The sequence below is a fragment of the Stenella coeruleoalba genome (genome assembly GCF_951394435.1).
Source record: "Stenella coeruleoalba genome assembly, chromosome: 11".
Taxonomy (NCBI): Eukaryota; Metazoa; Chordata; class Mammalia; order Artiodactyla; family Delphinidae; genus Stenella; species Stenella coeruleoalba.
Genome location: NC_137157.1, coordinates 47,768,216 through 47,796,153, shown reverse-complemented (window position 1 = coordinate 47,796,153; position 27,938 = coordinate 47,768,216). Strand labels below are relative to the sequence as shown.

The window sequence follows — 27,938 nt, the reverse complement described above, 5'->3', positions numbered from 1 at the left end:
CAATTTCACCTGACTGTATTCATAGTATACCCGTGCACTTTGTCAGAAAGGAGGCTGAGTTATGTATTTGGATAACTGTCAGTTCAGGTGACTTTGGCTGTGCTCCTTAAGTGTGGTTCTAGTTTCCTCAGAGAGATTCCTATCAGAGAAATTTTAAAAACTGAGTAAACAACTAACTGAAAGTTCTTTGTTTATACAAACAGAGGGTTTGCTTTCTTCTTCTAGACTCTGTGACAGTGCTTGCATATTTGAAGGGTTTACCCTGTCATTAATGCCTTTATACCCCACCATGATGGCTGCTATCTTCAGCTCTGAGGAAGTTCGGGATATGGCTGTGAAGCTAGTTTGAAGGCAACTTGTTTGAAGTTGGCGGCATTTTTGTGATGCCAAGGAGAGTAAACCTCCAGTTGAGCTTCTGACGAAGGTGTGTACATGAAGGGTCACAGGCCAGAAGATGTATACTTTTTAAACATCTGACATGTAGCAGTCCTTGTAAAACAGGGTTGAGAAAACATTTTTAATGTGCAACTTATGTCTGTTTTATTTACTTGATGTCTGTTTATTTGCACACAAACTCAAATTAGGATTTCCTAACCTCTCAGCAAACTACTACCCTATATTACATTGAATGGCTATGGAGCTAGGAAGAATACCAATTCTTTTCAATCACTACATAGGAAGTTCTGATTTAATCTTCTTCCCCTAACCCAAATGCATGTTGGTATTTGATACAACCTTCAAAACTTTACCTTTTTTTGGGTAATAAACTCTAAGGGAAAAGAATCTGCAAAAGAGATCTATATATAACCGAATCACTCTGCTGTACACCTGAAACTAACAACATTGTAAATCGATTATATTTCAATAAAAAACATTTTTTTTTTTACTTTAAGATTCTTCTTATCTTACGTTCTGACTTTGCACTCTTCGAGAAAGGGGCATTCTAAATTCACAAACCAAAGGAAGGAAACAGGGCGAATGGCAGTTATCTCTCAACTCTAGATACTATTCGTCACTGCGGCGTTACCACTAGGCACTCGTGTTTTGATTAAGAACGGAAACCAAACACCTTCTGTATGCTGGCTACATAAATTTGAAGTGGGTCTTATCAGCTCTCTGCATCTGTGGTTTCAGACCAACAGTCCCTAACCCTATCAGTTGATGCCTCTTTTTTCACGTCCAAGATTTTGCAGCTCCTCCTTCACCATGCTGGCATGAAATCCACAGAAAATAATATTTGCATACGTAATTTCAGAAAGATTGATAAAATGTTCAAACTTTACATAAAGGGGAAATAAAAAGAAAGCAACTTATAATAAGAAAAAGCTGCTTAGATCAATTCTTGAGATTCACGGTGAAGGCATTTATTACAAACGCAGACTGATTCAGCTGTGTGGTCACTGATGCCAGGATTTTAAGAACGTGAAATATCTCGGAACCAAGTTCAGAGAAAAATATAATTGAATTTTCCCTCAATTTGCCTACAGGTACTATTCCTGGAAAGTTTGGTACATATTAAAATTGTGGGAAAAAAGTATTTTGTGTTTGTACATAAATCGGAACTGGTTTTAGCTGGTAAGCTGGTCTTGCACCTATGGAAGACATTAGAAAATGTGGAGGACGATTTTTCACTAGGCACGACTATTCTGTGTGCTGCTAACAAGATCAGGAGGATGCATCAGCGAGGTCCCCCCTCCAAAGACTTCTAAGTTATGGCCTAAACCTCCCCTCAATTTCCAAAATTCCCCCTAGGGGGCAGTACTTCTCTTAATGAGAACCACTGTTCTCAACTCAGGAGACAGCATTTTGGTGGGTGGGTGTCCTGAAAGTGTGCAAACCAGAATCTCAGTCTTCTCCTTTTGCCTCATAACCAAACAGTTTTAGTATATAGAAAAAAAATTAAGTCTACACGAAAATATGTAATTCACACTGCTTTGGATGAAACTGTAAATACTGAAAAGGGGTCTAGGATTCCACAGCCTATCACTCCACACATAAAATACATTTTACACGGGCCTTTTCTTGGATGATGGAGGATGCTTCTCAGCTTTTGCAGAATCACAGCAGTCGGGGCAAGGGGAGGAGCAGGATGTATGGGGGAGGGGAAAAGGGACAAGAACAGAGAAAGAGGTAACTGGAGAAACTTTTCTCTACAGCAAAGAGCTTTAATGGTCCACTATTTGGCACAAGACAGGCTTTGGCTCCAATCACCCCTCTGTCATTTACTAACTGTGGATGATTCATTCAATCTCAATTCTTCACATGTAAATTGGGGGATAATAGCGGTATTTCGTGCCGTTGTTAGAGTGATTGAGGGGTATATGTAAAGTGCCAGGCAAAGAGTAAAATTCACTTAATGTTGGCTGCAATTATTATTTTTTTAAGTTTCAAATGCCACTAAAGTATTGGTGGTTGAAGCAGAGTAACATCTGTGTTACTTTCTGGATATTCTGTCTCTTCCTCTTAAAATCTCATACCACAAATATAGTGGAAATCTAAATCATTTCCTTGTAAGAAAAAAAGGCAGTGTCTTTAAGAAACTTAATGGTTATAAAACAAGGCTGATGTTCCTAAGGTGTTTCAGAAAAGGACTTTACATTTCTAGTTAAAGAAGGGGAAAGGCTTGCTACCCCAATGTAACTTTAAATCACAAGTATGTATATTACAGCTGAAATTCCCAGATTTTAGTGGCTGTCTTGCTATTTAGTCCTCAATATGTCAATATTTACATCACAGAAAGCATTTTATACAGGATCTCAAGCAAACTGGCTTGCTGATCACACTTGAGAAATGAATAGGGTGACAGAAAATCGAATGCTGTGGCAAAATCTCGTATCGTGTCCTTTTCAGAGGGTAAATCGCCAGCCACATTCTACCCAGGCAAGGGGAGTAGGCAATGAGAGGTCTGTGTACATGAGCACGGTACATGCCTCTTTGGGGCACGAGTCTTAAGCAAATTCTAGCGAGATTTTTGAGTATCTGCAATGTTATGACGACTCCTGGCGGAGGAATTCAATAAATATCTGTTGAATGCATATGTGAAGGTGAGAATCCTTGGGGGAAAATGCAGGAGAAATAAATTCTCCTTTATACTTTAAACACAACAACGAAAACTTTATGCTACAGTAATCTTTCATCATCATCATCACTATAACACTTAGCATAACATCTAACCTCATAGCAAATTTTAAAGTAAACAATATTGTTAACTATAAGCACTCTGCTGTGCAGTAGATCTCTAGAACATATTCATCCTGTATGACCAAAACTTTGTACCCTTTCACAAATACTACAGTAATCTTTCAAACCAGGAATGCCTGATTTATGACTGGTATAAGAGAAGAGGTAAGGGCTTCCCTGGTGGCACAGTGGTTGAGAGTCTGCCTGCCGATGCAGGGGACACAGGTTCGTGCCCTGGTCTGGGAAGATCCCACATGCCGCGGAGCGGCTGGGCCCGTGAGCCATGGCCGCTGAGCCTGCGCGTCCGGAGCCTGTGCTCCACAACGGGAGAGGCCACAACAGTGAGAGGCCCGCGTACCGCAAGAAAAAAAAAAAAAGAGAAGAGGTAAGCATACATTTCTTGAGATCATCAATCAATACTCCTTTTGGAAATCAATTTGGTTACATGTATCAAATACATAGAACTGCTTTAAGACCTGGTAATTTCCTTTTCGGAAATATATCCCCAATAGCAGGTAATGTATCTTTAACAGCAACTCTTATGTAGTACTTATTACGTGCCAGGAATTATTCTAACCACCCAGTGTCACACTGCTACAAAGTAGAGGATGTAGAATTTGAACTTGGGCCTTGTAGTTCCAAAGCCTGCGTGTGCTCTGACAACTTTTGCTGTCTTAGCTACAAAGGTGTCCACTATGGCACTTTTTTTTTTAATAACAGGAAAATTTAGAAACAAACTAAATGTCAGTGGGGTGTAAGTTAAATAAACAACAGTATATCCATTGATAGGACAAAAAGCAGGCATTAAAACTCAGGTCTTAGAAATAACATGTTTGCAGGGGCAAGCAAGATATTTGGCTCAGTGGGAGGGGAGAAAGGCACAAAACAGGGCATATAGTCTTTCAGGTCTACTAAGTGTTTCCTTTGGACGGTGAGATTTTATTTTTCTCCTTGGTGCTTTGTTGTATCTTCCCAATTTTCTAAATGAACTTGAGTTCCTTTTGTACTCAGAAAAAGAAAATTGCTAATAACAAATTTCCGTCTAGATCAGCACAGCCCAATCAAAATATAGTGCAAGTCATATACGTAATTTAAAATGTTTTAGAAACCACAACCATATTAACAAAAGTAAAAAGAAACAGGTGAAGTTTTTTTTAAATGTTTCTTATTTAGCCTTTATATCTAAAATATTACCACTTCAACATGGAATCAATATAAAAATATTAATGGACTATTTTACTTTTTTGTATGAAATCTTCAAAGTCACTTTTAGCACACCTTAATTTGGTCTAGTCACATTTCAGCTGCTCAGTAAACAAGTGGCTACTGGCTACTGTGTTGGATCCTTGGTAGAAGCTTTACTTTCAGATCCAGTGTACCCAAAACGTGACTCTGAAACCCTCCAGTAACTACCTCAGTCTTCATGTGACCAGCCACATCTGTGTCAAACCGCTTCCTTAATGAGAAAGAGATGTGCTTCAGAGAAGGTGGATCTGAGTTTGAAGCCTCCCTCTAACACTTATCAGCTGTGTGATCTTCAGCAAGTTAATTAACTTCTCTGTGCCTCATTGGATCCTTTCTGTAAATGAGTATAAGGCCTATTTGAGTTGTTGAGATTGAAATAATGTATTACAACACCAAATACATGGAAAGCACTTTAGAACAGATTTTATTATCTAACCCTTGCTCTTTGCAACCTTCCTTATTCAGATCAAGGTTAGACTTAGCAGGAGGAAAGACAAGATTCTTAGAAAAGAGATGTAGGAAATCTCATTTAAAGTGGTCCTAGAACCAATTTGGGGGGATGTGGAGAGAATAGCTGGGGAATCTATAATAAATACATTTGTATTTTAAAGGGGGCTACCTGACAGCAGGGCACAAATGGCACAACTTTTTGCTCGCTTCACATAGCTATCCCTCAGTAAATAGTCAAGCCACTAAACAAACAGATAAAAATCACTGAATACGTGCCAGGAACATGCTAGACAAAGGGGCTTAGGAATAATTAAAAAAAAAAAAAGGATAGGAGAGGTGTTCCCTTAACTGAATGAAGGAATGAATCAATGAACATTGTACATTTTCTGATTTTTCTCAACTCAGCTGTCTGTTCTTCTTGTTTTATAGTTGCCTCTGTTGTTTTACCTAAGATTTTCTTTACTCTGATATTAGGTAGTGGGATTTCCTCTAGAAGGCTCAACTGAAATGTGGTCTGTCTACTATGGCAGAATCTAGGTGAATGTATATATGTACTCAGCTTTTGGGTAGCTTTCAAACTTTTCAAAATTAAAAACTGGAAAAAAAACAATTATAATAGAAGGCCATTAATCATGACATGTATCAATGTTTTTTTAGCATCACTGTTTATAACAGAGGCCACCAGAAGCTATATAGATGCCGCAAAGAGGTGAATGACTAAGAAATTCACATAATCGAGGAGAAAAGACTATATAGCAATAAACTCACACCTGCAGACCTTTCAATTCATGGAAATACGTAATGAAATAATGTGAACTGGGGGAAAAAAAGCAGAAGAGAATCCATGATCACAGTAATGAAAATACACGTGATATGCATCTACAAAAACTAAAAATGTATTTGGCGAGGTAGGAAGATTACTTTCCCTTCTAGGTATGTTGCCCACATTCACAATAACAAAGAAAAATAAATAACACATGTGGTAAATCTTGTTTGCTAAGCAAGCTATCTTACATCAGAGGGCAGGATGGCCAGGGGAAACTGTGCATCTAGTGAAAAGAGTACCAACAAATATGCTTGGCAACCGACTCCCAGTTACTAGCGTGCAGTTTAACCTACTACTCAGAACCTAATAGCAGATTTGGGATTTTTCTTAACCGGAGTAATTATTCAGAACATACTCAATACAAATATTTGACCTAAACTAGTGTCAGATTTTATTTTTTACACGGTAATTCCTCAGTCCTTTAACCACAATAGTGCACACCAGGTAAAAACAATTAAGCCTGCTGCCTTTCATTATTACCGTGGTCTGATAGCACGCAAGGTAGATCAAAATAGCTGGTTGACATTGAGAGTCCCGTCACAAGCACTTTGTGCTTGAAAAAAATAAAAACCAAATCATTTAGTACTTAAAATGAACAACACTGGCATCACCTTGTGGGTTAAATGACTGAACAATAACTCAAGTTAGTTGTGTTCTATATTTCCTTTATTAATGTAATTAGTATTCTTAGATCTTTTAAAATTGCTCTTCTCTAGCCCTAGGGGAAAATGATTTCAAAAGGCTGAACACATGTGCTGATTCAAGATACGCTTTCTCATACATCCAACCTCTATAAGTTTGGATGATACAGCAAAATATAGAGTAATTCCGGCTCCAACTCCTTAGCAACGTTGTTTAAAAACAAAAATGCCATTACACACATAAGCCAAGAATTTTTATGTTGCATTGCACATAAACAAATTTATGTAATACTTTTAAAATATAAAAACCATGGCCTTAATTGTTTGGAAAACGATTACTTAAGAATATGGTAATTAAGAGACTCACAAATTGGTTGAAAAACTCAGAGCTAAAATTCACACGGGGTTGAAATACACCTTATAAAGAGCTGACATCCAAATTACATACACTTGACAAAACTTATAATTTAAGCATTAAGTTATTTGCTAATCTCTTTGGGGAGGTACCAATATAATAAAAGATTGAGAAATAATAATATCTGGTAAAATTATTTGCCTTGTCCCAAAACGGCTAAGCCTTAAAGTAGAATCAGCTGAGTGCCAATCCTGGTTATAAAACTCACTCAAGATTTGAGTGTTCTAGGGCAAAATACTTAATTTCACTATGATTCAATTTTCCTATCTACTAAAATTAGAATTAATATATAGTTGTATATTTATACTTAATATATGGTTTCTAAATTAAAACCAAGTAATTAATAATGAACTCGAAAATACTAAGAGCAATACCAATCACTGCTGTGGTACACTTATTACCCAGCAATTGTCTCATTCAAATGGATAACTTTTAAAATAGCCTTTTAATCAGTACCAAAGCCACTTTTTTGCATAACTTTAAGCCATAGGGCTAATTATAGAAATCTCACCAACAGAACTGCCCTGTTTTAGTTTAAAAGAGGCTTGAAGACACGATCCTAACAGTCCGAGTCATATTTAAAGAAGCCATCAAAAAGGGAAACAAACCTGAGATGGGTAAACAGACTTCCTTGGCAGAAGTTCACGTAGAAAACTAAAACCTAAAGTACTCATCCCAGGAAATCACTGTCTGCAAGATCCCAAAACAGAACGCCATTAACGCAAAGCACTCAACACCGAACGACAGCGGAGACGTTTAGTAAAATTCAGGTCTTACTACTCCCCTGACAAAAAGCAACACAACACACAAAAGCAGAAACAACCAACACGCAAGGCAGGGATGGAACCGCTCGAGACCCTCTGAGTCGCTTCATGGAGAGGGGACAGGAGGCTAAGGCATATTTAATGAATGAAACTGAGGACTAGGGGTTTGGGAAAGTACACGAAACGGACCCTACCTTCCACAGATTCCCCGATACTGTGTAAGTGAGTGATAGAACTGTAGTTTTGGGAAATACTCTTCAGGAACGCTTCCATCTCTGGCTGGTGGTGGTAGCTGAAGTCCAGCGCAGCTACCACAGGCAGCAACAGCCCTAGCCAGAGGCGGGCGCAGTCCATGGTCTAGAGATGAATAAAAACAATAATAAAGCTGAGCAGGTGAGGAAGGGGGTAGTGGGGAGTGTGCACGTTACTCGCTTCGGCTCCGCTGTCTAGTCTCAGATCTCCCGGCACTAACACTCCCAGCTTCCGAAGGAGGTAAAAGTTGGAAGCAACAGCTTCGGGAGTTAGCGCACCCGGAACACGGGTGCCCTCCATCCCGCCTCCCACCCTCTCCTCCTCCCCACGTCTCGGCCGCTCTCCGCCGTCCGACAGCTGCAGCAGCTGCGCCCGACCCCCCCCGCCCACCGCGTCCCGCTCCTCACCCCGAGCCCAGGCGCGCACCGCCGCCCGGCGGCTGCCACCAGACGGGACCCAGTATTAATAGCCCGGCCAGGGTCCCACCCACGACGCCTGACTGACGTCTCTCCGGCCCACTCAGGCGCCGCGAGGAGCACTCCGGGGCGGGGCCGAGCCGGGCGGTCCGGGCTCCTCTGCCTCCTTCGAGGTCCCTGGGCGCGGCGGCGAGCTTCCCGAAACCGAGTTACCTCGCGCGGCCCCAGTTTTTGCCGGCGCCCCAGGTTGGCAGTGCGCTCACCCCGGCCACGGCTTCGTCCGCTGAAGGGGTCCGGGGCGCTCCACCAAAGGGGCACGAGGTGTCTCCAGCTGCAGCGAGCTTGGAGACGCTAAAGGCTTGGACGGCTTTTCGAGTTGGGTGGTGCGGGCCGGCGCGTATTGGGCTCACCTGGAGCCCCACGAGGCGCCGCGAGTCCCGGGCGCCCGCAGCCCCGAGCGGGCTCCTTTGCTCTTCGGCGCCGACCCGAGTCGCCAGGGCCGCACTCCCAGCTGCGCCAGGCGGCCCAACCCTGCTCTGCAGTCGCGTGGCATTTCAGAACGTGCGTGTAGAAGTTTTAAATGCCGTCGTGTGGAGTCCAGGAAATTTTCCGACAAATATTTATAGTGTATGAGATTTGACTAAATCAGCGTTACATTGAAGACTGGCAATCTGGAAACCACATGGAAGAAGGCATCAGAGGCATCACTGTAAAGTCAACGCTGCCGCCACTAACACTGCCTAGGCCAGTTTCAGTTATCTCTACCTAAAATGCTTCTTTCTGGAAGGATGGGGTGATCTGTGTTTGCACTAGAAATAGCAAGGACTTTGCCGAAACCCAGAGGGTGTGTGGGACGGGCAAAGACTGCGCACACCTGTCACACGTTGCCTATCAGAGTAACGGGAGGCTTGTGCCACGGGTCCACTGAATGTAAAACGTTTGAAAAGCACTGATTTGGGATAACATTCCCCTTTAACAGATTAAAAACAGTAATGCCAGGGCCCCACCCCAGATAGGTTGAACAAAACTTCTGAGGCCCAGGAATGTGAATGGAACGTGCCCTCAAGAGCTGAGAACCGCTAGTGAACGCCTGTCTCTTTTTTTGTTGTTAAATAAGTTATTGTTTTATACAATGTTTAAAGGTTGCTTTTCATCCTGCCTCTTCTTTGTTTGTGATACAGATACTACTGTAGAATTGAGCAGTTTGGAACCTGAGGCCCCCTGTGATTCCCGGGTAGCGGAGTAAAGAAGTTTGAGCTATGATTATAGCATCACATGATATGGGTCCCTGTCCTTTCTCTGACACTCAGTGGTTGTGTCAACTCTCTGTGCCTTAGTTTCCTAGTCGGTAAGATGGAAATGATAATTGTGCTTACCTAAATAAGGTTGGCAGGCATATTGTGAGAACTCTGGGAGGTATCTATTAAGTAAATAACCAGTTTAATTAATAAATCTAAACAGAATTCTCTAAGAGTTGGAAAATCTTAATACAATGGTGTTGGGTTTTTGAGTGGATTAAAAGAAAAAGTATGCAGCAGTTGCTATGCTAACTGTGATTTTTACCAGATGGTTTGAAGAAGTTCTTTCATTGTTGTTCATTGACTGGAGGCCTGCAAGGAGGTGGAATAGGGTCAAGGAGATTAAATTTAGGCAAAGTTACTCTAAGGAATGGGAAAGGGAACTGTCAAGGAACAAAGTGAAGGATTTCTGATCTGACTTTAGAAATCAAACATTTGTTACAGAAGCAAGTGGCAGTTTTGAGATTTCCTTTAGTGATGCTGTGGCTGGAGCCTGGAGAAGATGGTGGCTTGGTCAATACTGGGATGGAGAAGATGGTGGCTTGGTCAATACTGGGATGGAGGTCGCCAGGGTTCTTATTCCAGATAAACAAAGGGGTGAGGTATAGTTGAAATTACTGCCCTTGGGGTTCACACTAGGTAAGGAATGGAAGCAAATTCAAGAGAGAGCCAATCTCCTGGGGTTTGAGGGCTGAAGGTCCAGAACCTAGCCACTCAAAGTGTGGTCCAGGACTAGCATTGACATCACCTGGGAGCTTGCTGGAAATGCAGAGTCCCTTGTCTCACACCAAACCTACTGAATCAGAACATGCATTTTAATAAGATTTCCAGTCCTATGTACGTTCAAATTTTATTTGCAATGGTCTAGAGGTCAAAGAAGTTTAGTGTTAGAGTGTGAAAGACATGGAGGAATAAAACGTTGGCCTAATAGACTAAAACACTAAAGTTTAAGACTTCAGAGGTGATCTTTCTAAGCACGACACCACTAAAGGTAAAAACATAATAAAAAGGCAGATAACTTAACATCATAAAAATATATACCTTCTATAAGGAAAACTCAGCATAAAATTTACCTAAAAAATTGCAAACTGGAAGAATTAATAGCTCTTACAAAATCAAGAATGGGCAAGGCCATTAATAGGTGGTTCATAAAAGCAGTAATACAAATGGTCAATAAACATAGTAAAAGTTACTGACCTGGTTAGCAATCAAAGAATTACACATTAAAAGGGGAAAGTAATATTTTGTTTTGCTTACCACCAAGAAAGATTAAAAAGATTGATAATACCTAGAAATGAACAAGATCTGGGGAAATGACATTTCTGCTATTTTAATGGTATTATAAACTGATACACCTTTCTGGAGGAAATCTGGGGAATAGACATCAAAGTTTTAGATACGCTCTTTCTTGATAAAAACTTAAGCTATAGAAGTAATTTGGAGAAGTGCTGAGTTTATATGTTAGGATCTTTATAAGCACCACTGTTTTTAATTGTGACAAAGTAGATAAACAAACAATAGCAGGTTGATTATATCAGTGGTTCTCAACTGGGCGTTAACATTGCCCAAAGAAGACATTTGGGATTAGGTGGAAATATTTTTGATTGTCATGACTGGTGTGTAGGGGTGGGGGGCAGGGAGGACAGTGCTACTGGCATCTAGTGGGTAGAGGGCAGGGATGCTAAACATCCTCCAATGACAACACAGCCTCCCACAACAAAGAATTATCCAGCCCCAAATTTTGGTGCTGAGGTTGAGACACCTTGGGTCAGATAAAGAATATTATAGCCATACAATAAAATATTTTCAGCCACATTAATGATGATATAGGTGTGTATTTATTGGCTTGAAAAAATAAGTCATTGAGTGGCAAAAAGCAGATTGTAAAAGTAAAATGAATAGTAAATTCCCATTTTGAAAAGCAAACAAACAAAAAACTATTCCTAGCGAAAAGTTTTAAGGGTTACAGAATGCTGAGTGGTCAGCTCTAAGTTGCCAGGTTTTGATTTTTCTTTTTTAAATCTTTCTGTATTTTCTGAAGAAATTTGCAGTTAAACATGTGTTACTTTTAGTCGGAAGAACAATGAAGGCATTTTCATCTGAAATCAAAACAGAGTGAAAAGCACAGAAGTGTCAGAGGTAAACAGTTCTAAATGAAGATGGGATCTACAATTTCTGTGGAGTGAATTACAGAAGTGAAGGTCATTGGAAATGGGATATTAAGGAATTTGAAACTAGCGTGGGTAGATGATTCTGTCAAAGGACAGAACTCTGAAGTTCCCTGAGATAGTGGTAGGAATTGGAGCAGAGGGGAAGACTAAGGTCAAGGGCTAAATACCTCAATAGATGTCAGCAAAAATGGGAAGACCAATGAAACTAGACTTTGTGACCTTCCAGCTTGCTTTTTCCTTCTTCTAAAAGTGTCACAAGAAAATATGAACAAGGTAAAAGAAATTTTTTAGATCTACAAATTCCATTTACCCAGAAACAACCATCTTAAAACAAAGTTAGGTATTAATTAGTCCCCTAATGTTGTACATTTGTTTCCGGTATTTCACTGTTATACACAGTAAATAGTCTTAGAGCTAAATTTTTGAGCACAGACTTATTTCCTTAGGATCAATTCTTAGACATGGAATTTAAAGCATTTGGCCAAGCTGTATTCCTATAAAATGTCAAAAGTATAATTTCAAAATGTTTGAAAAAGTTCTTATACAAATATAAAGTAAACGTAAGTCAAGTTTTTAACTCATTATTAAGGAAGCAGCAGGAAACAAAACTGGTTCCAAGAAAGATATGGGAAATAATGTTTTATATATATCAGTATAAGAACAAAAGAATACTGAAATCATTCTAAATTATTGATAAATTAGATATAAATCTGATTAATGTCCTGCAGAGCAGTAAACTATAACTTTTTGTGTTATCTTCTCTACAGAGCAGAAATCATTTTCATCTGTAAAGGACAAAAGTTATTTGTATCTCTATTAGACAAAAATATTAGCATCTTACCAATTTTCTACAAGTTAACATTTAAATTTCTTTTTATTTTATTTTATTTATTTATTTATTTTTGCGGTATGTGGTCCTCTCACTGTTGTGGCCTCTCCCATTGCGGAGCACAGGCTCCGGACGCGCAGGCTCAGCGGCCATGGCTCACGGGCCCAGCCGCTCCGCGGCATGTGGGATCTTCCCGGACCGGGGTATGAACTCATGTCCCCTGCATCGGCAGGCGGACTCTCAACCACTGCATCACCAGGGAAGTCCTAAGTTTCTTTTTTTAAAGACAAAATTTGACCTATATCTATTAAAGAAATTGATCAATAACTAATAACCTTCTAAAAACAGAAAATGCCAGGCCCAGATGGGTCACTGGTGAATTCTACCAAACATTTAACGAAGAAATTTTAACTAATTCTCTATAGTCTCTTTTAGAGTATAAAAGCAGAGGGAATACTTCCTAACTCATCTGTGATGCCAGCATTATTCTTATACTAAAATCAGAAAAATATATTACAAGAAAAGAAAACTACAGACCAGTATCTCTCACGAACATAGATGCAAAAATCATCAACCAAATATTAGCAGATTGAATCCAAAAAAGTATAAAAAGAATTATACATCATGACCCAATTAGATTTATGCCAGGTATATAAGGCTGGTTAAACATTTGAAAAATCAAATAATGTAACGTATCATTTCAACAGACTAAAAAAAGAAATACCACGTGATCGTATCAATAGATGCAGAAAAAAGCATTTGACAGAATCCAACACTCATTCTTGATAAAAACTCTCAGTAAACTAGGAGTAGAGGAGAACTTTCTCAAATTGATAAAGACTACGAAGCTGATTCTCTTCATTGTACAGCAGAAACTTACACAACATTGCAAAACAATTATACTCCAATAAAAAATAAAATAAAATTCATTTGCACAAAGCAAAAAAAAAAAAAAAACCAAAAAGAAACCTACAGCTAACATCATGCTTAATGATGAGAGACCTGAAGCTTTTCCACTAAGATCAGGAACAAAGCAAGGATGTCCCCTCTCACCATTCCTTTTCAACATCATACTGGCTGTCCTTGCTAATGAAATCAGGCAAAAAATGGTAAAAAAAAATGTACACAATTGGGAAGGAAGACACAAAACTGTCTTTGTTCACAGACGACATGATCATATATGTAGAAAATCTGAAAGAATTCACAAAACAAACAAACAAAGACAGCTCCTGGAACAAATAAGTGATGGTTACAAGGTTGCAGGATTCAAGGTTAGTATATAAAATCAAATGTTTTCCTATATACTAACAACAAGTGGAATTTAAAATTTAAAACGTAATGCTATTTACATTAGCAGCCCCCAAAAAGAAATACTTAGGTATAAATCTAACAAAATATGTACAAGATCTATATGACGAAAACTCTGATGAACAAAATCAAAGAACTAAATAAATGGAGAGAGATTCTGTGTTCATGTATAGGAAGATTCAATATTGTCAAGATGTCAGTTCTTCCCAACTTGGTCTGTAGATTCAATGCTACACCAGTTAAAGTCCCAGCAAGTTATTTTGTCAGTATCAACACACTGAGTCTACAGTTTATTTGAAGAGGCAAAAGACCCAGAATAGCCAACACAATTAATTAAAGGAGAAGAACAAATTTGGACTGACATGATCCAACTTCGTGACTTACTATAAAGCTACAATAATCAAGATAGTGAGGTACTGGTGAAAGAGTAAACAAATAGATCAATGTCAGTAACCTCCTGTAACTGACTCTGCACCATCAACATCCTCTTTTGTCTCTTTTTTCTTTTTAACATCTTTATTGGAGTATAATTGCTTTACAATGGTGTGTTAGTTTCTGCTTTATAACAAAGTAAATCAGTTATACATATACATATGTTCCCATATCTCTTCCCTCTTGCGTCTCCCTCCCTATCCCACCCCTCTAGGTGGTCACAAACCACCTAGCTGATCTCCCTGTTTTATGCGGCTGCTTCCCACTAGCTATCTATTTTACGTTTGGTAGTGTATATATGTCCATGCCACTCTCTCACTTTGTCACAGCTTACCCTTCCCCCTCCCCATATCCTCAAGTCCATACTCTAGTAGGTCTGTGTCTTTATTCCCGTCATTAATCCTTAGAGAAGTGCAAATCAAAACTACAATGAGATATCATCTCACCCAATCATCCACATATAGATGGTCAGAATGGCCATCATCAAAAAATCTAGAAACAATAAATGCTGGAGAGGGTGTGGAGAAAAGGGAACACTCTTGCATTGTTGGTGGGAATGTAAATTGATACAGCCACTATGGAGAACAGTATGGAGGTTCCTTAAAAAACTACAAATAGAACTACCATATGACCCAGCAATCCCGCTACTGGGCATATACGCTGAGAAAACCATAATTCAAAGAGTCATGTACCAAAATGTTCCTCTTTTGTCTTATCTGAGGATGGTATTTAAGGTGAGGCTTCAGCCATTTTGGCAAGTTGCTCAGTTTTCCTGGTCTCTCCCTTGTATACACATTATTAAACTTTGGTTTGATTTTCTCCTGTTAATCTGTCTCATGTCAATTTAATTCTTAGACCAGCCAGAACAATCTGGAAGGGTAGAGGAAAATTTCTTCCTCCCTGACACAAATGAACATGAATCATGAAAAGAATAATTGATAAGCTGAACTTCATTAAAATTAAAAACTTCTGCAGAATGACAATATCAAGAGAATTAGAAGACAAGCCACAGACTGGGAAAAATTATTTGCAAAAGACACATCTGATAAAGGATTGTTATACAAAATATACGAAGAACTCTTAAAACTCAACAGTAAGAAAACAACCAACCTGATTTAAAAATGGGCCAAAGGGGCTTCCCTGGTGGCGCAGTGGTTGAGAGTCTGCCTGCTGATGCAGGGGACGCGGGTTCATGCCCCGATCCGGGAAGATCCTACATGCAGCGGAGCGGCTGGGCCCGTGAGCCATGGCCGCTGAGCCTGCGCGTCCGGAGCCTGTGCTCCGCAACGGGAGAGGCCACAACAGCGAGAGGCCCGCGTACCCCCACCCCAAAAAAATGGGCCAAAGATCTTAACAGACTCTTCACAAAAGAAGAGATATAGACGGCATATAAGCATATTAAAAGATGCTCCACATCATAAGTCATCACGGAAATGTAAATTAAGACAACAATGAGATTTAATTACACACCTATCAGAGTGGCCAAAATTGGGATCACTGATAACACCAAATGCTGATGAGGATGTGGAATTCTCATACATTGCTGGTGGGAGTGCAAAATAGCCACTTTAGAAGACAGTTTGGTGTTTTCTTACAAAACAAAACATACTCTTACCATACAATTCAGCAATCTCGTTCCTTGGTATTTACCCAAATGAGTTGAAAACTTATGGTTACACGAAAAAACTGCACAAAGATGTTTATAGCAGCTTTATTTATAACTGTCAAAACTTGGAAGCAACCAAGATGTCCTTCAGTAAGTGAATGTATAGACTGTCGTGCATTCAGACGGTGGAATGTTATTCAGTGCAGAAAAGAAATGAGCTACACAGACGCAGAGAACAAACGTATGGATACCAAGGGGGAAGGAGGTGGTGGGATGAATTGGGAGATTGGGATTGATATATACACACTACTGATACTATGTATAAAATAGATAACTAATGAGAACCTACTATATAGCATAGGGAGCTCTACTCAATGCTCTGTGGTGACCTAAGTGGGAAGGAAATCCAAAAAAGAGGGGATATATGTATATATATATGGCTGATTCACTTTGCTGTACAGTAGAAACTAACACAACATTGTAAAGCAAGTATACTCCAATAAAAATTTTAAAAAAAGAAATGAGCTATCTAGCCATAAAAAGACATGGATGAACTTTAAATGCATATTACTAAGAGAAAGAAGCCAATCTGAAAAGGCTACACAGTATATGATTCCAACTACAGTAAGTCCCCTATATATGAACGAGTTCCCTTTCGAGAGTACGTTCGTAAGTCCAATTTGTTTGTAAGTCCAACAACGTTAGCCTAGGTACCCAACTAACACAACTGGCTATACAGTACTGTACTATAATAGGTTTATAATACTTTTCACACAAATAATACATAAAAAACACAAAAAAATAAAGAAAACACTTTTAATCTTACAGTACACTACCTTGAAAAGTACAACAGCTCTCCCATCTTTTCACCTCACTCCACTCTCTCAATTATTTTCACTTTTGTTTCCATCGTTATCACTTGGCCCTTCTTAGCAGTGCCAGCTACATCACCGCGGCTTTTACGCTTGTTTCCGGACATGCTGGGCTTGAAATAAAGATACTGTCCTACTGTACTCTATACAGTACCGTACAGTAAAGTACACAAAAGCACAACCACTTGTAGAGGATGCATGCATGTGACAATGTACGGCAGACACGTGAACTAACTTAACATGATTGGACACGCGAACGCATGTTTGCATCTTTGAAGGTTTGCAACTTGAAGGTTCTTATGTAGGGGACTTACTGTGTAGGACATTCTAGAAAAGTCAAAACTGTGGAGACAATAAAAAGATCACTGGTTGCCAGGGTAGGGTTGAAGGGGTGGGAGATGACTAGGCAGAGCACATAGAATTTTAGGGCAGTGAAAATACTCTGTATATTATAATGATGGATAAATGTCAATTACACATTTGTTCAAACCCACAGGATTTACAACACCAAGGGTGAACCCTTAGGTAAACTATGGATGATTGGGTGTTTATGATGTGTCAGGGTAGGCTCATTCTTGGAGGAAAATTTACTATTCTGGTGAGTGATGTTGTTAATGGGGAGGCTATGCACATATAGGGGCAGAGAGTACATGGGAAATCTCTCTACCTCCTTCTCAATTTTGGTGTAAACGTAAAAGTGCTCTTAAAAACGTCGCCTTTAAAAAAGACAAGTTTTCTTGAAATTTCACCTGTAGAATATGATGCCTCATACTAATGCCACTCAATGACTCCACTGCCTGCTGCTTCCCATATAGCTGAGAGGGGTATTTACTGTAAACCTGACTCTCCCCCCTCAGCCCTGCCCCTACCTCCCGCAAACTAGCTCCCCCAAATCAGATCTCTACCTTCACCAAAACGGAATCTGTTAGTTCTTGATAAAAATAAGAGAAGAAAGTGACTTTACAGTGTTGAAGGATGGAAAGATTACTATTTTTAGTCAGGGGTATGAAAGCTGTCAGTGAAAAGCGAGATGGTTTCCAGTAAGGTCCAAGATTCTGTCCTTCTTCTAGACGACCACAGAGTGATATCTAAACAGTGGGACCCAGAAATTTAAAGAACACAGTTCAACTCAAGCAGTTCTGTTTGAAACAAGAACTCTGTAGTCTGTGCTGTATCTTTTTTTCTTTTTGGTTGTGCTCCTTTATTTTTTAGAACTGTACATCTCTTTAATAAGCATTTCTCTAGGGATGGTGATTGTGTTTTTTATTTGTTATGCAAGCTTCTATTGAAATCCAAGCAGAATAGTTATTTCATCTTGGCTGTGCAGCTGGAAAAATGTTAGCATTCCTTTGGGAGATTTATAAAGGATTTGTGTACACATCTGTGTTCAGGATAAATTTCTGAATTCTAGAATTTTTGATAGCATACGGAAAGAAAGAGCTGAAAAATTCTAAGTCATCAAAAAGCACAACGTAGGTCCCGGAAGGGTATAACAATAGATAGCAGCGACTACAAAAGCATCCACCATTATCACTCTCCCCAAGGTCCCTCTTCCGTGCTGCATGCATCACTGTGGGAGTAACCCTATTTGTTGCTCTGTCCACTCTTCCTTCCCTCCTTCCCTCCCTCCTTCCCTCCTTCCTTTCTTCCTTCCTCCCTCTCATTCATTCATTCTTTTCTTTATCAATTATTTATTGCTTACCTGTGCCAGGCACTGTGCTATCTCCTAGGGAGTACAACTGTGAACAAGACAGGCCAAATCCCTGCCCTTATGTAGCTTACATTCTGGAATCAAAATTCTCCGCTAAAGAAGCTCATATGTTCGAAGAAACCTGTGCTCTTTCTTGGGAGCTGGCTTGACATTACTTTCTGCCTCTTATGTATTATCTTCAGGAGTTTGGACCACATTCTACATTGCAAAGCATGACCTTCGTGGCTCAGCATTTTATCTATCTACTGACAGTGGAGCAGAATGAAAGTTTAATCAGATCAAAGCTTAGATCTGACACTCCAGGGTGTCCTGACACACCGCTTGAGAACCACTGTCAGGAAAAATCTAAACAAGTGTGGTATGTATTGAATTTAGGTCAGGAAGGTACCCCAACTAGAGTGAGTTGTGCTCCACAGCATCTAGGTCAGTGCTTAGTATATGCTTGCTGATTTATAAGTGTTACTCTAGGAAGAAGAGAGCCTAAATATATTTTTACATATTAAGCAATATAGTAAATTGCTCAAAACTAAGTCTGTGGAGCCGGATCACCCAAGTTTAAACCCAGGCTCTGCCACTTACTGTTTGGCCTTGAGCATGTTACTTAACCTCTCTGTGTTTTCATGGCCTTACCTGTAAAATGGGGTTAATCATGGTATCAATCTTACAGGTTTGTAGGGATCTTATAGGGTTGCACATATTAAATGAGTTATTATATGCGAAGAGCTTATAACAAACAGCGACTGGCATATTGTAAATTCTTCATAAGCCCTAGACTGGAGCTATTGTTGTTATCATTATTATTATCACCTAGGGAAAATGAGCAAGACAGAAAGGGAAAAAAGATATAGTAGATTGCTTCTGTTCCTCTCTTTTATTTCTATATCCCAGCTTCTTCCAACATATTCCCAATAGTGGAATAGATCTTAATCAACCATGATAATCTACTGTTAGGGAATAATTGTTAGAAGTGACTTTTTCTCTTATAAGCTTTGAGTGCAAAGATAATTCTCACTTTTTCTGCTATACTTTATATGATAGATTTGAGAGAAAGCTCCCTGGGCCAAATAAGGCAAATTTCCAAAGCCAAGATGGTAACATTTAGCAGCATTTAATTGGGTCACTGGATTATGTAGCTATCAAACCATCTGCCATAAGAGCAGATGATAAATGTACTCATGTCTGTTTAGGAAACAGTATAATCACTGAAATCCATTTTCTTCTCTAGCTTTCTTTTAAATGTTGAGAAATTAATATCTTTTGGCTCATTAAAAAAAAAACAAACCTGTGTATTTGAGAAACGGTTCTCCAACTTTGTTAATATCCCATACCTGCCACGAAAAGAAAAGGGGTGGGGGGCAGGGAGAAAGAAAGAAGAAGATGTGTATGTACCAGAATGACAGACTATTTGCATACAGTTGATACTTGTAAGTTCATCTAATTATTTACTTTTCAGTGATCCTTTTGAAAATAGCCCAAATCATGTCCATTCAACAATGATCTCCACAAAATCAAATTATAAATATACTTAGACAACAGCCAAAACAAATTCTCATCTCCTCACGATTGCTTGATTGATTTAGCCTGTCAATAATTATTTATTGACCATCTAATAATATACTAAGCACTGGGAATACCGTGGTGGAAAGGAGAAACATAGCCTTCATGCTAAGAGAGTTCATATTCTATTGGGGAAGTCGCAGAGATCAAGAAACACTCAGTTACCATTTTGATGTGTATCACAAATAAGGAAATTACAGGGTGTTATGAGACAGACTAACAGAAGGAACTAATCAGGTTGGGGTGGACATGAGTGGAGGTCAGAGAAGGCTTCTTCAAGATGTGTCTCTTTAAGCTGAAACCTAAAGGATGGAGAAAGGGAGGGTCCAGACAGAGAGAATAGTGTGTTTTATTTTATATACTCATGTATTTTTTTATTACATTTGTTCACACCCATTAGAAACAATATTGAGATGAGTCATTGCATTTTTTATACATTTATACTGTCATATTTTCTATCCATTTCCAACATCCTCACCTTCCAAACAATTCTAATAGCTGTTTCTCATCTAAAAGCATCTGAACACCTAATTTCAATGTGGGGACATGGGGTTCCCCCCCCCACCAACAAGCAGTTCTCTGGACACAAACTGGGTGCCTTACAATTCAACCCAATTCTGACACTACTGAAAACTAATAAACAGAAAACGTTTAAAATGGAATGGGAAGGCCAGAAGAAGGGGCTCTCAGGCCCTATCTCGCAAATTTAATTGCATTACTAACAGCAAGAGACATATCTTGAATCTCCAACAGGAAGAAAGCTACTACTTTACCACCCAGCAGGAGGAAGGAAGGCTTTCTCCTTGCCCGGCCACTGCCCTGCCAATGAGACTGTCACAACTCAGCCAATAAAAAGCCACTACACTTCAAACTCCTGTTTCCACCAATGGACTCTTTGTTTATAACAGCTCTTCCAAACTTCCTCTTCTCCTTTATAAAAGAACGGTCCTCTCCTTTGTTCTCTGGACTTGCCCGTGGTTCTCCATAAATTACGTGTCCTGAATTGCAATTCTTTGCTGTTTCTTGAATAAACTCATTTTGATGGTAAAACAACTGGCTGCTTTATTGTTTTAAGTCAACACTATCTGCACAGAGATAGTATCAGATTCCACAGGTTAAGCGTTCAGTCCTACAAGACTGGTCCCTCGTCCTCCCATCCACCCACCCACCTTCAGCTGAGAATCACAAATCCAGGTTATCACCCGAGCTTCTGATCAACCGGCTATAGGTTGGAGGTTTCCACAACCCCCATCCCCTTGGGGTCAATTAATTTGCTGGAACGGCTCACAAGACTCAGAAAAACATTTTACTTACTAGAGCACCAGTTTCCTATAAAAGGGTATAGCTCAGGAACAGCCAGATGGAAGAGATGTATAGAGCAGGGTATGTGGGAAGGACTCTGAGCTTCCATGCTCTCCAGGTGAGCACCAAATCTCCACCAACCCAGAAGCTCTTTGAGCCCCCTCCTTTGGGACTTCATGGATGCTTCATTACAAAAGCACGATTGATTAAATCATTGGCCATTGGCAACTGATTCTCTCTCCCTCCCTGACCCAGGGGGTAGGACTGAAAGTTCCAAATCTCTAATCACAGTTGGTTCTCCTGGCAACCAGTCCCTATCCTTAGGTGCAAAAGTCATCTCATTTTTATATAGCAAGAGACACCTTTAAGCTCTCATCACTTAGGACATTCTAGGCGTTTTAGGAGCTCTGTGCCAGAAACTTGATGAAGACAAAATACATATTTCTTATTATAAGTCACAACATCACAGCATCTGAAAGCAAATTCTCAAGGCCCCAGATAGAATCTAACTAACAAACAAATAGGACCCAAACATTTAAGGGTTCTGTGCTTTTGCTGGGTTAGGCCTTTATTTAACTCCTACTGGGAATTATCTTCAGACTATGGAGGAGTCATTTCAGTTTCACCTTTCCAGAATCAACAGAACTATTGAAACTTTAGTTTTATAATTGTCCCCTTGATCAGTTCTCCCAAATAGCCCAGGTTTCACTATCTACCTATAATAGCTGGGATATGGGTATCAGAAAAATACTGCTAACAATTTATTTTCTGGAGTTTTCAGTGGAAGTGTGAAACTACCTGTTTTATGATCTTAAATGATCATTCTCTGAGGAAGATGGAAGAGGGGTGATGAGTGGCCTTGTTCATCTGTTCACTTCTGAAGTGAAGGTGGAGACAGCTGCTCCTAAACCAGATGGACTAAGAGAGTAGAAGAAAGTCTGGCTCCTCAGAGGGAAACTGAGGCACATACACTAGAAGAAAGTGAATAACTAGTGCACAGAAAGACAAGTGCCTGTTACAACCCTCTAGATTTTCACAATTCCAAATTCCTGATTGCAATGCTGTGAGGAGAGGTTCCTCTTTGATTAAATCAAGCATGAACACATTCCATTCTGGAGAACATATAGAACTACTTTGGGAGAGCCATTCAGCCAGGACAGCCACTCCAAGTACAGTTTGGGGGGAGGGGGTCCCAGAAAAACTAGACATGAGATTAGATAGCTGATGTAGGCAAGCCCACTCCGCACTTCAGAATTATGGGAAGCAATTGGCATGAAAATAATTATTGAGGTCATCAATATACTGCACAATATTGTATAGTATATTAATGTTATAAATATTGGATTTCAGGAAAGTGGAACTCTTTTTTAACTTGTAACAGAAAAGCAACTAAGAGAGGGAGTGAAGTAGATTTACACTGTGGCAAGTAAACTAAGCTGGAACTGTGTTTCCCAGAATTCCTTTCCCTGCATAATTCTGGGTTGCTATGGTCACAAGAGATGTTTTGCCAAGATTTGGAAGGTGGGAGTGACGCATCTATTCTTTTTATGCTCAGAAGATCAGGTTAGAGCCTCAGAGCTGTTGCAGCTCAGGCTTCTCCGTTGCTTCACCTGGTTGATGTAGAGCAGCTGGGCCCACAGCTCTTCCAGACCCGCCCAGATCTCCTCCTTCAGCTTCCATGATCCCTGGGCCAGGTGTGTGCTTACCCTTGACAAAGGTGCTTACTGTTCATGGAAGTCTTTCTCGCATGGAAGTTGGAGGCTTGAGGCAGGGGACGTACCAGTGTGGGTTCCAGTCTGTCCTGGAGGATTCTAGCTGGTTCCCGCAGGCTCCTGTTTGTCCTTGCTCTCTCCCACTTCGTGTCCATCTTTCCCTCCTGACTACTTGCCCTGCAAACTGCAGGCCCCAGCACCAGACGCAGAAGCAGTAGCCTTAGGTGGACCATTTAACAAGCTCCAACAATTGCCCATTCAAGACCAATCCTTAAAACAAATCCCTCACTCTGTATCATTCTTAGTGGTGCTACTTCTCTGATTGAACTCCGACTGACACAGGGCGTTCACAATACAGACTAAAGTCTGACAGTATGACGGTACCACTTCCAACCGTGTGACCTTGGGCAACTTAACCTCTCTGATTAAGAGACAGATCTTAATTACTTTCCCCATCTGTTAAGTGGGAACACTAATCCTTTCCTTCTAATATTGCCATGAGATAATGAATGAAAATCACTTAACAGCGTCTGGCCGCCAACAATGTTCAACAATTTGTGTGTGTGTGTGTATCTGTGGTCGAGGGGAGGAGGCTGCCAGGTCTGGGGAATACAATGGAGAACAGGCAAGCTAGTCCCTTTGCTGATCTTGCTTGGGGTTCGGGGGGGATGCAGACAAGTGTGCAAGAATTATTAAGTGCCGTGGGATACATATTGCTATTAGGGGAGGAAAGAGGAGGATGGGAGGACCTGCTTAGTCCTGGCGGTGAGCTGGGGCGGGGTATGTCCCGGAAGGATTCCCAGCAGAGGGGGCATCTGGTCTGAATGTTTGTGTCCCTCCAAAATTCATATGTTGAAAACCTAACGTCCAAGGTGATGGTATTAAGCGGTGGAGTCTTTGGGAGGTACTTATGTCATGAGTGTGGAGCCCTCATGAATGGGATTAGTGCTCTTCTGAAAGAGACCCCACAGAGCTGCCCAGCCCCTTCAGCCACGTGAGGACATAGCAAGAAGACGACTGTCTATTTACCAGGAAGCCTTTGCCAAACACCAAATCTGCCAGAGCCATAATCCTCAACTTCTCAGTCTCCAGAACTGTGAGAAATAAATTTCTGTTGCTTACAAGCCACCTAGTCCATGGCATTTTTTTATAGCAGCCCAAACAGAGGAGGACAAGTGCCTTCTGCATCTGTGTGTTGGGTTACGGTGGTAATCCAGAGAGACTTAGTACCCGCCCCTGTGGTGCTGGCGGCCAGGTGGTAGGGAGAGTTCTTGTTAGATTTTGAAGGCAGGGACCACTTGTGACTCATCTTTATGTCTCCTTCCCCAGCAATACAGTCCCTTCCCTTTACTAGCTGCTCAATAAAAATATTTGCCAAATTAAATGGAGTATGATATGACACTTGACACTTTGTGACAAGTGTAATAAAAGTCTGTCACAATTCCAGACCAATGTTTTGCTATTGTGGGAATTGCTATAATACGAATGCCTTAACCACAGAAGTCAATACTCTAGGTTTATGGTAGCTTCATTGTTAGCATTATAACAGAGAAATTCGTCAGGCATGAGTAATTCCCAGTCAGGTTTTTTCTTTTTGTTAGACTTTTTACAATTGCTTTTATTAGTTATTCCTTCATGATGTCTTGGAGAGCTACCCCATAACATTATTAATGCTGGTTGCTTAGGAGTTCCTTCACGGATTTCAAGATTTATGGGCTATGTAGGTGGCAATGAAAACGTCACAGCATTTTTTTGGCTGTGTGTTTTCTGTGTGCCACACAGTTTAGAAAAATAAAAAAAAAACCTTTGAGAAAACATCATGTGCTCCTAGACCAGCACAGCTTTGATGGTATTGCCCAACCTGGAAGAACATAACATATACTTCTTCCGTTTCCCTCACTCTGTTTCCATCGCTCTGAAACTGTTGCCTTGTCAAGGTTGCCAAAGACCTCCAATGACCACACATCTGTCTGCCTCTTATGCAGCCTCTTATCAGCATCCAGCACATTTCACACTCCCTCTCCATGAAACACACCCTCTCTTGTCTTCTGAGACACACATAGTCCAGATGTTTATCCTTCCCAGTGGCTCCTTTGCTAACTTCTCTGCTTATCCTCTAAGTGGTGGCATTCTCTATGTGTGTGTGTGTTTAATTGAAGTATAGTTGCTGTACAATGTTATATGTTAAAGGTGTACAATCTAGCGATTCACAATTTTTAAAGGTTATACTCCATTTATAGTTATAAAATATTGGCTATATTCCCTGTGTTGTACAATATATACTTGTAGCTTATTTTATACCTAATAGTTTGTACTTCTTACTCTCCTATACCTATCTTTCCCCTCCCCTCTTCCCTCTCCCCACGGGTAACCACTAGCTCTCTAGATTTGTGAATCTGCTTCTTTTGTGTTATATTCACTAGTTTGTTGTATTTTTTTAGGTGGTGGCATTCTTGACTCTTCATCTTCTTCATTTACCCTCCCTCCTTAGATAATCTCGTCCTACCCGTGGCTTTACGTTCCATTTATATGCCAATGACTCTCAAATTTAAAATTTTATCCCTGACCTCTCCTCTGTGCTCCAGGCACACATCCAAATGCTCACCTGACAATTCTACTTAGATGTTTAATAGACATCGCAAACTCAACATTTTCTAAAAACATAACTCTTGATTTCCCTCTCAGAACCTGTTCCACCAAACTCTCCCCTCCACCCAGGTTTTCCGTCTCAGAAAATGACACCACCATACGTTCAGTTATTTAATGGTGTGCAATACATCATTAAGTTCTCTTGACTCTGTCTCCAAGATATATACTGACGCTGCTGCTGACACCTCTGCTGGTGCCATCCTCCCCAAGCCACCATCAGCTCTGTCCTAATTGCCCTCCCTGCTTCCTCTCTGACACCTATAGTCTAGTCACAACGCAAATGCCAGAGGGGTTGTTTTAAAACATAAGCAGAACATATCATCCCCCTGCTTAAAATGCTCCAGTGGCTTCTAATCACACTCAGAATCAAACCCAAAGCCTCTTCCTGGCCTCTAAGACCCCACATGAACTGGCCCCTGCAAAGCCCTCCCCCGACCCACACTTCCCTTCATCATCCTACATTCTAGCCACAACAATCTTGAACACACAGAGCTGCCTCTCATCTTAGGGCTTTTGCACTAGCTCTACCCATGTGCCAGAAGTGTTCTTTTTCTAGACTATCCCATGTGTGGTCCCTTCTTATCATTAGGGTCTCAACATTAATGTCATCTCCCCAGAGAGTCCTTCTTTGACCACTCAGCTAGAGCCCTTATGTCATGCTTTAGTAGTCTCTTCTTTTCACATCACCGGGTTTTATTTTCATCGTAGCACTTATTATTACCAAATATGTTATTATTTGTCCACAGGTTCCCTCCCCACATGCCTAGAATGTAAGCTCCATGAGAGTAGGGACCTGGTCACCTTGTTCCATGATGTATGTCCTGGCACAGTCTATGTAAGTCCTCAGTGCATGTTTGATGATCAAATGAAGAAACGAATAAATATCTTTTAGAAAGAGCCAGTCTTGTCCAAAGACTACTACCTAATAAATTGACTCAGAGGTGTTTCAAAATCCCAGTTGCCGAGCCAGAAATTTCAACCTTTAGAATCATTCCATGAGCCACTGTCTTAAAATATCATTGTTATTATAAAAAATACTACCTAGGGCTTCCCTGGTGGCGCAGTGGTTAAGAATCTGCCTGCCGGTGCAGGGGACACAGGTTCGAGCCCTGGTCCCGGAAGATCTCACATGCCGTGGAACAACTAAGCCCGTGTGCCACAACTACTGAGCCTGCGCTTTGGAGCCCGCGAACCACAACTACTGAAGCCCACACGCCTAGGGCCCGTGCTCTGCAACAAGAGAAGCCACCGCAATGAGAAGCCTGCACATCGCAACAAAGAGTAGCCCCAGCTCGCCGCAACTAGAGAAAGCCCACGCACAGCAACTAAGACACAACACAGCCAAAAAATAAAATCAAATAAATAAATTAATTAAAAAAAATACTACCTAAAGGAGAAGTTTCATGCTACCTTGTTAAAACACGAGTTCACTGAAACATGAGCCTGAGTTAGTAATCAGATTATGTTCATTTTGGGAATCAGAGGGAATGGAACAAAAGACAAGTAAATTATACAGGAAGCATGAAAGACAGAATGTGGTGTGCTGACTACCTGGGGACACTACCCAATCAGGACAGATATGGGTGAAAAATTAGCAGGCGGGAGGAAGTTGATCCCCTAGAGGCCAAAATTGGAAAGAAGCTGAAAAGAAGTTTCACTCAGTACTTTCCATGTGTGAGCATTGTGTTAAGTGTCTGATGGATAACAAAGAAGTGAAACACAAACTTTGGATCTCAGTGCCTTCTGGGAAAGCTGACTCTATGGTGATTTCTGGTGAGGAAGGATGATCAGGTTTAATGTATTGTAATGCACAAACATTTCATTCTGCAATATCTCTGGTCTTCTCTCCCAGCATCAGTTAATATCTCTATAAGCAAATACCTCTATAAGCAAAAGTCAGTTAGCCTCAGGATTTATAAAATTCACTAAAACATGGAAATGTAAACATAAATGTTACTTTGCTGATTTGGAATGGATTCTGGCAACAGGTCTCAGATACAGATACATACGTTCTTTGTTCATTTACATGAACGGCCCTTTTATGGCTTTAGAGACATAGTCCGAATCAGTAAATGTAAGAATTGGTGTTTCTGATAGGTGTTGGCCTTGTAACACTAGAAAAGAGAAGTCACATTTTCTCTAACATATGAACACACAAGTGATTCATTCCTGGCTCAGGATGGAAACATTTATTTTTGGCATTCTTGGATACTTCTTTCTGCATTAGCTTCACAGATTTTTCTCAATAAGATGTAGGCACCGGATGGATTTCATTGACAAGGAAACAGCAAGATAAATGGAG

General features: G+C 40.4%; 1 protein-coding gene across 1 annotated transcript in view; it reads right to left on the bottom strand.

The window, feature by feature from the left end:
- Positions 1 to 8,195, bottom strand: part of CPM (carboxypeptidase M) — an 84,860-nt gene extending 76,665 nt beyond the window's left edge. Inside the window, exons 1-2 of the mRNA XM_079936624.1 lie at positions 8,181 to 8,195; positions 7,716 to 7,878 (exon numbers count right to left, since the gene is read on the bottom strand). Of these exons, the coding sequence (XP_079792750.1) occupies positions 7,716 to 7,875 (160 nt within the window). The 5' untranslated portion in view covers positions 7,876 to 7,878; positions 8,181 to 8,195. The remainder of the gene's footprint in view (positions 1 to 7,715; positions 7,879 to 8,180) is intronic.
- Between the last annotated feature and the right edge of the window lie 19,743 nt (positions 8,196 to 27,938).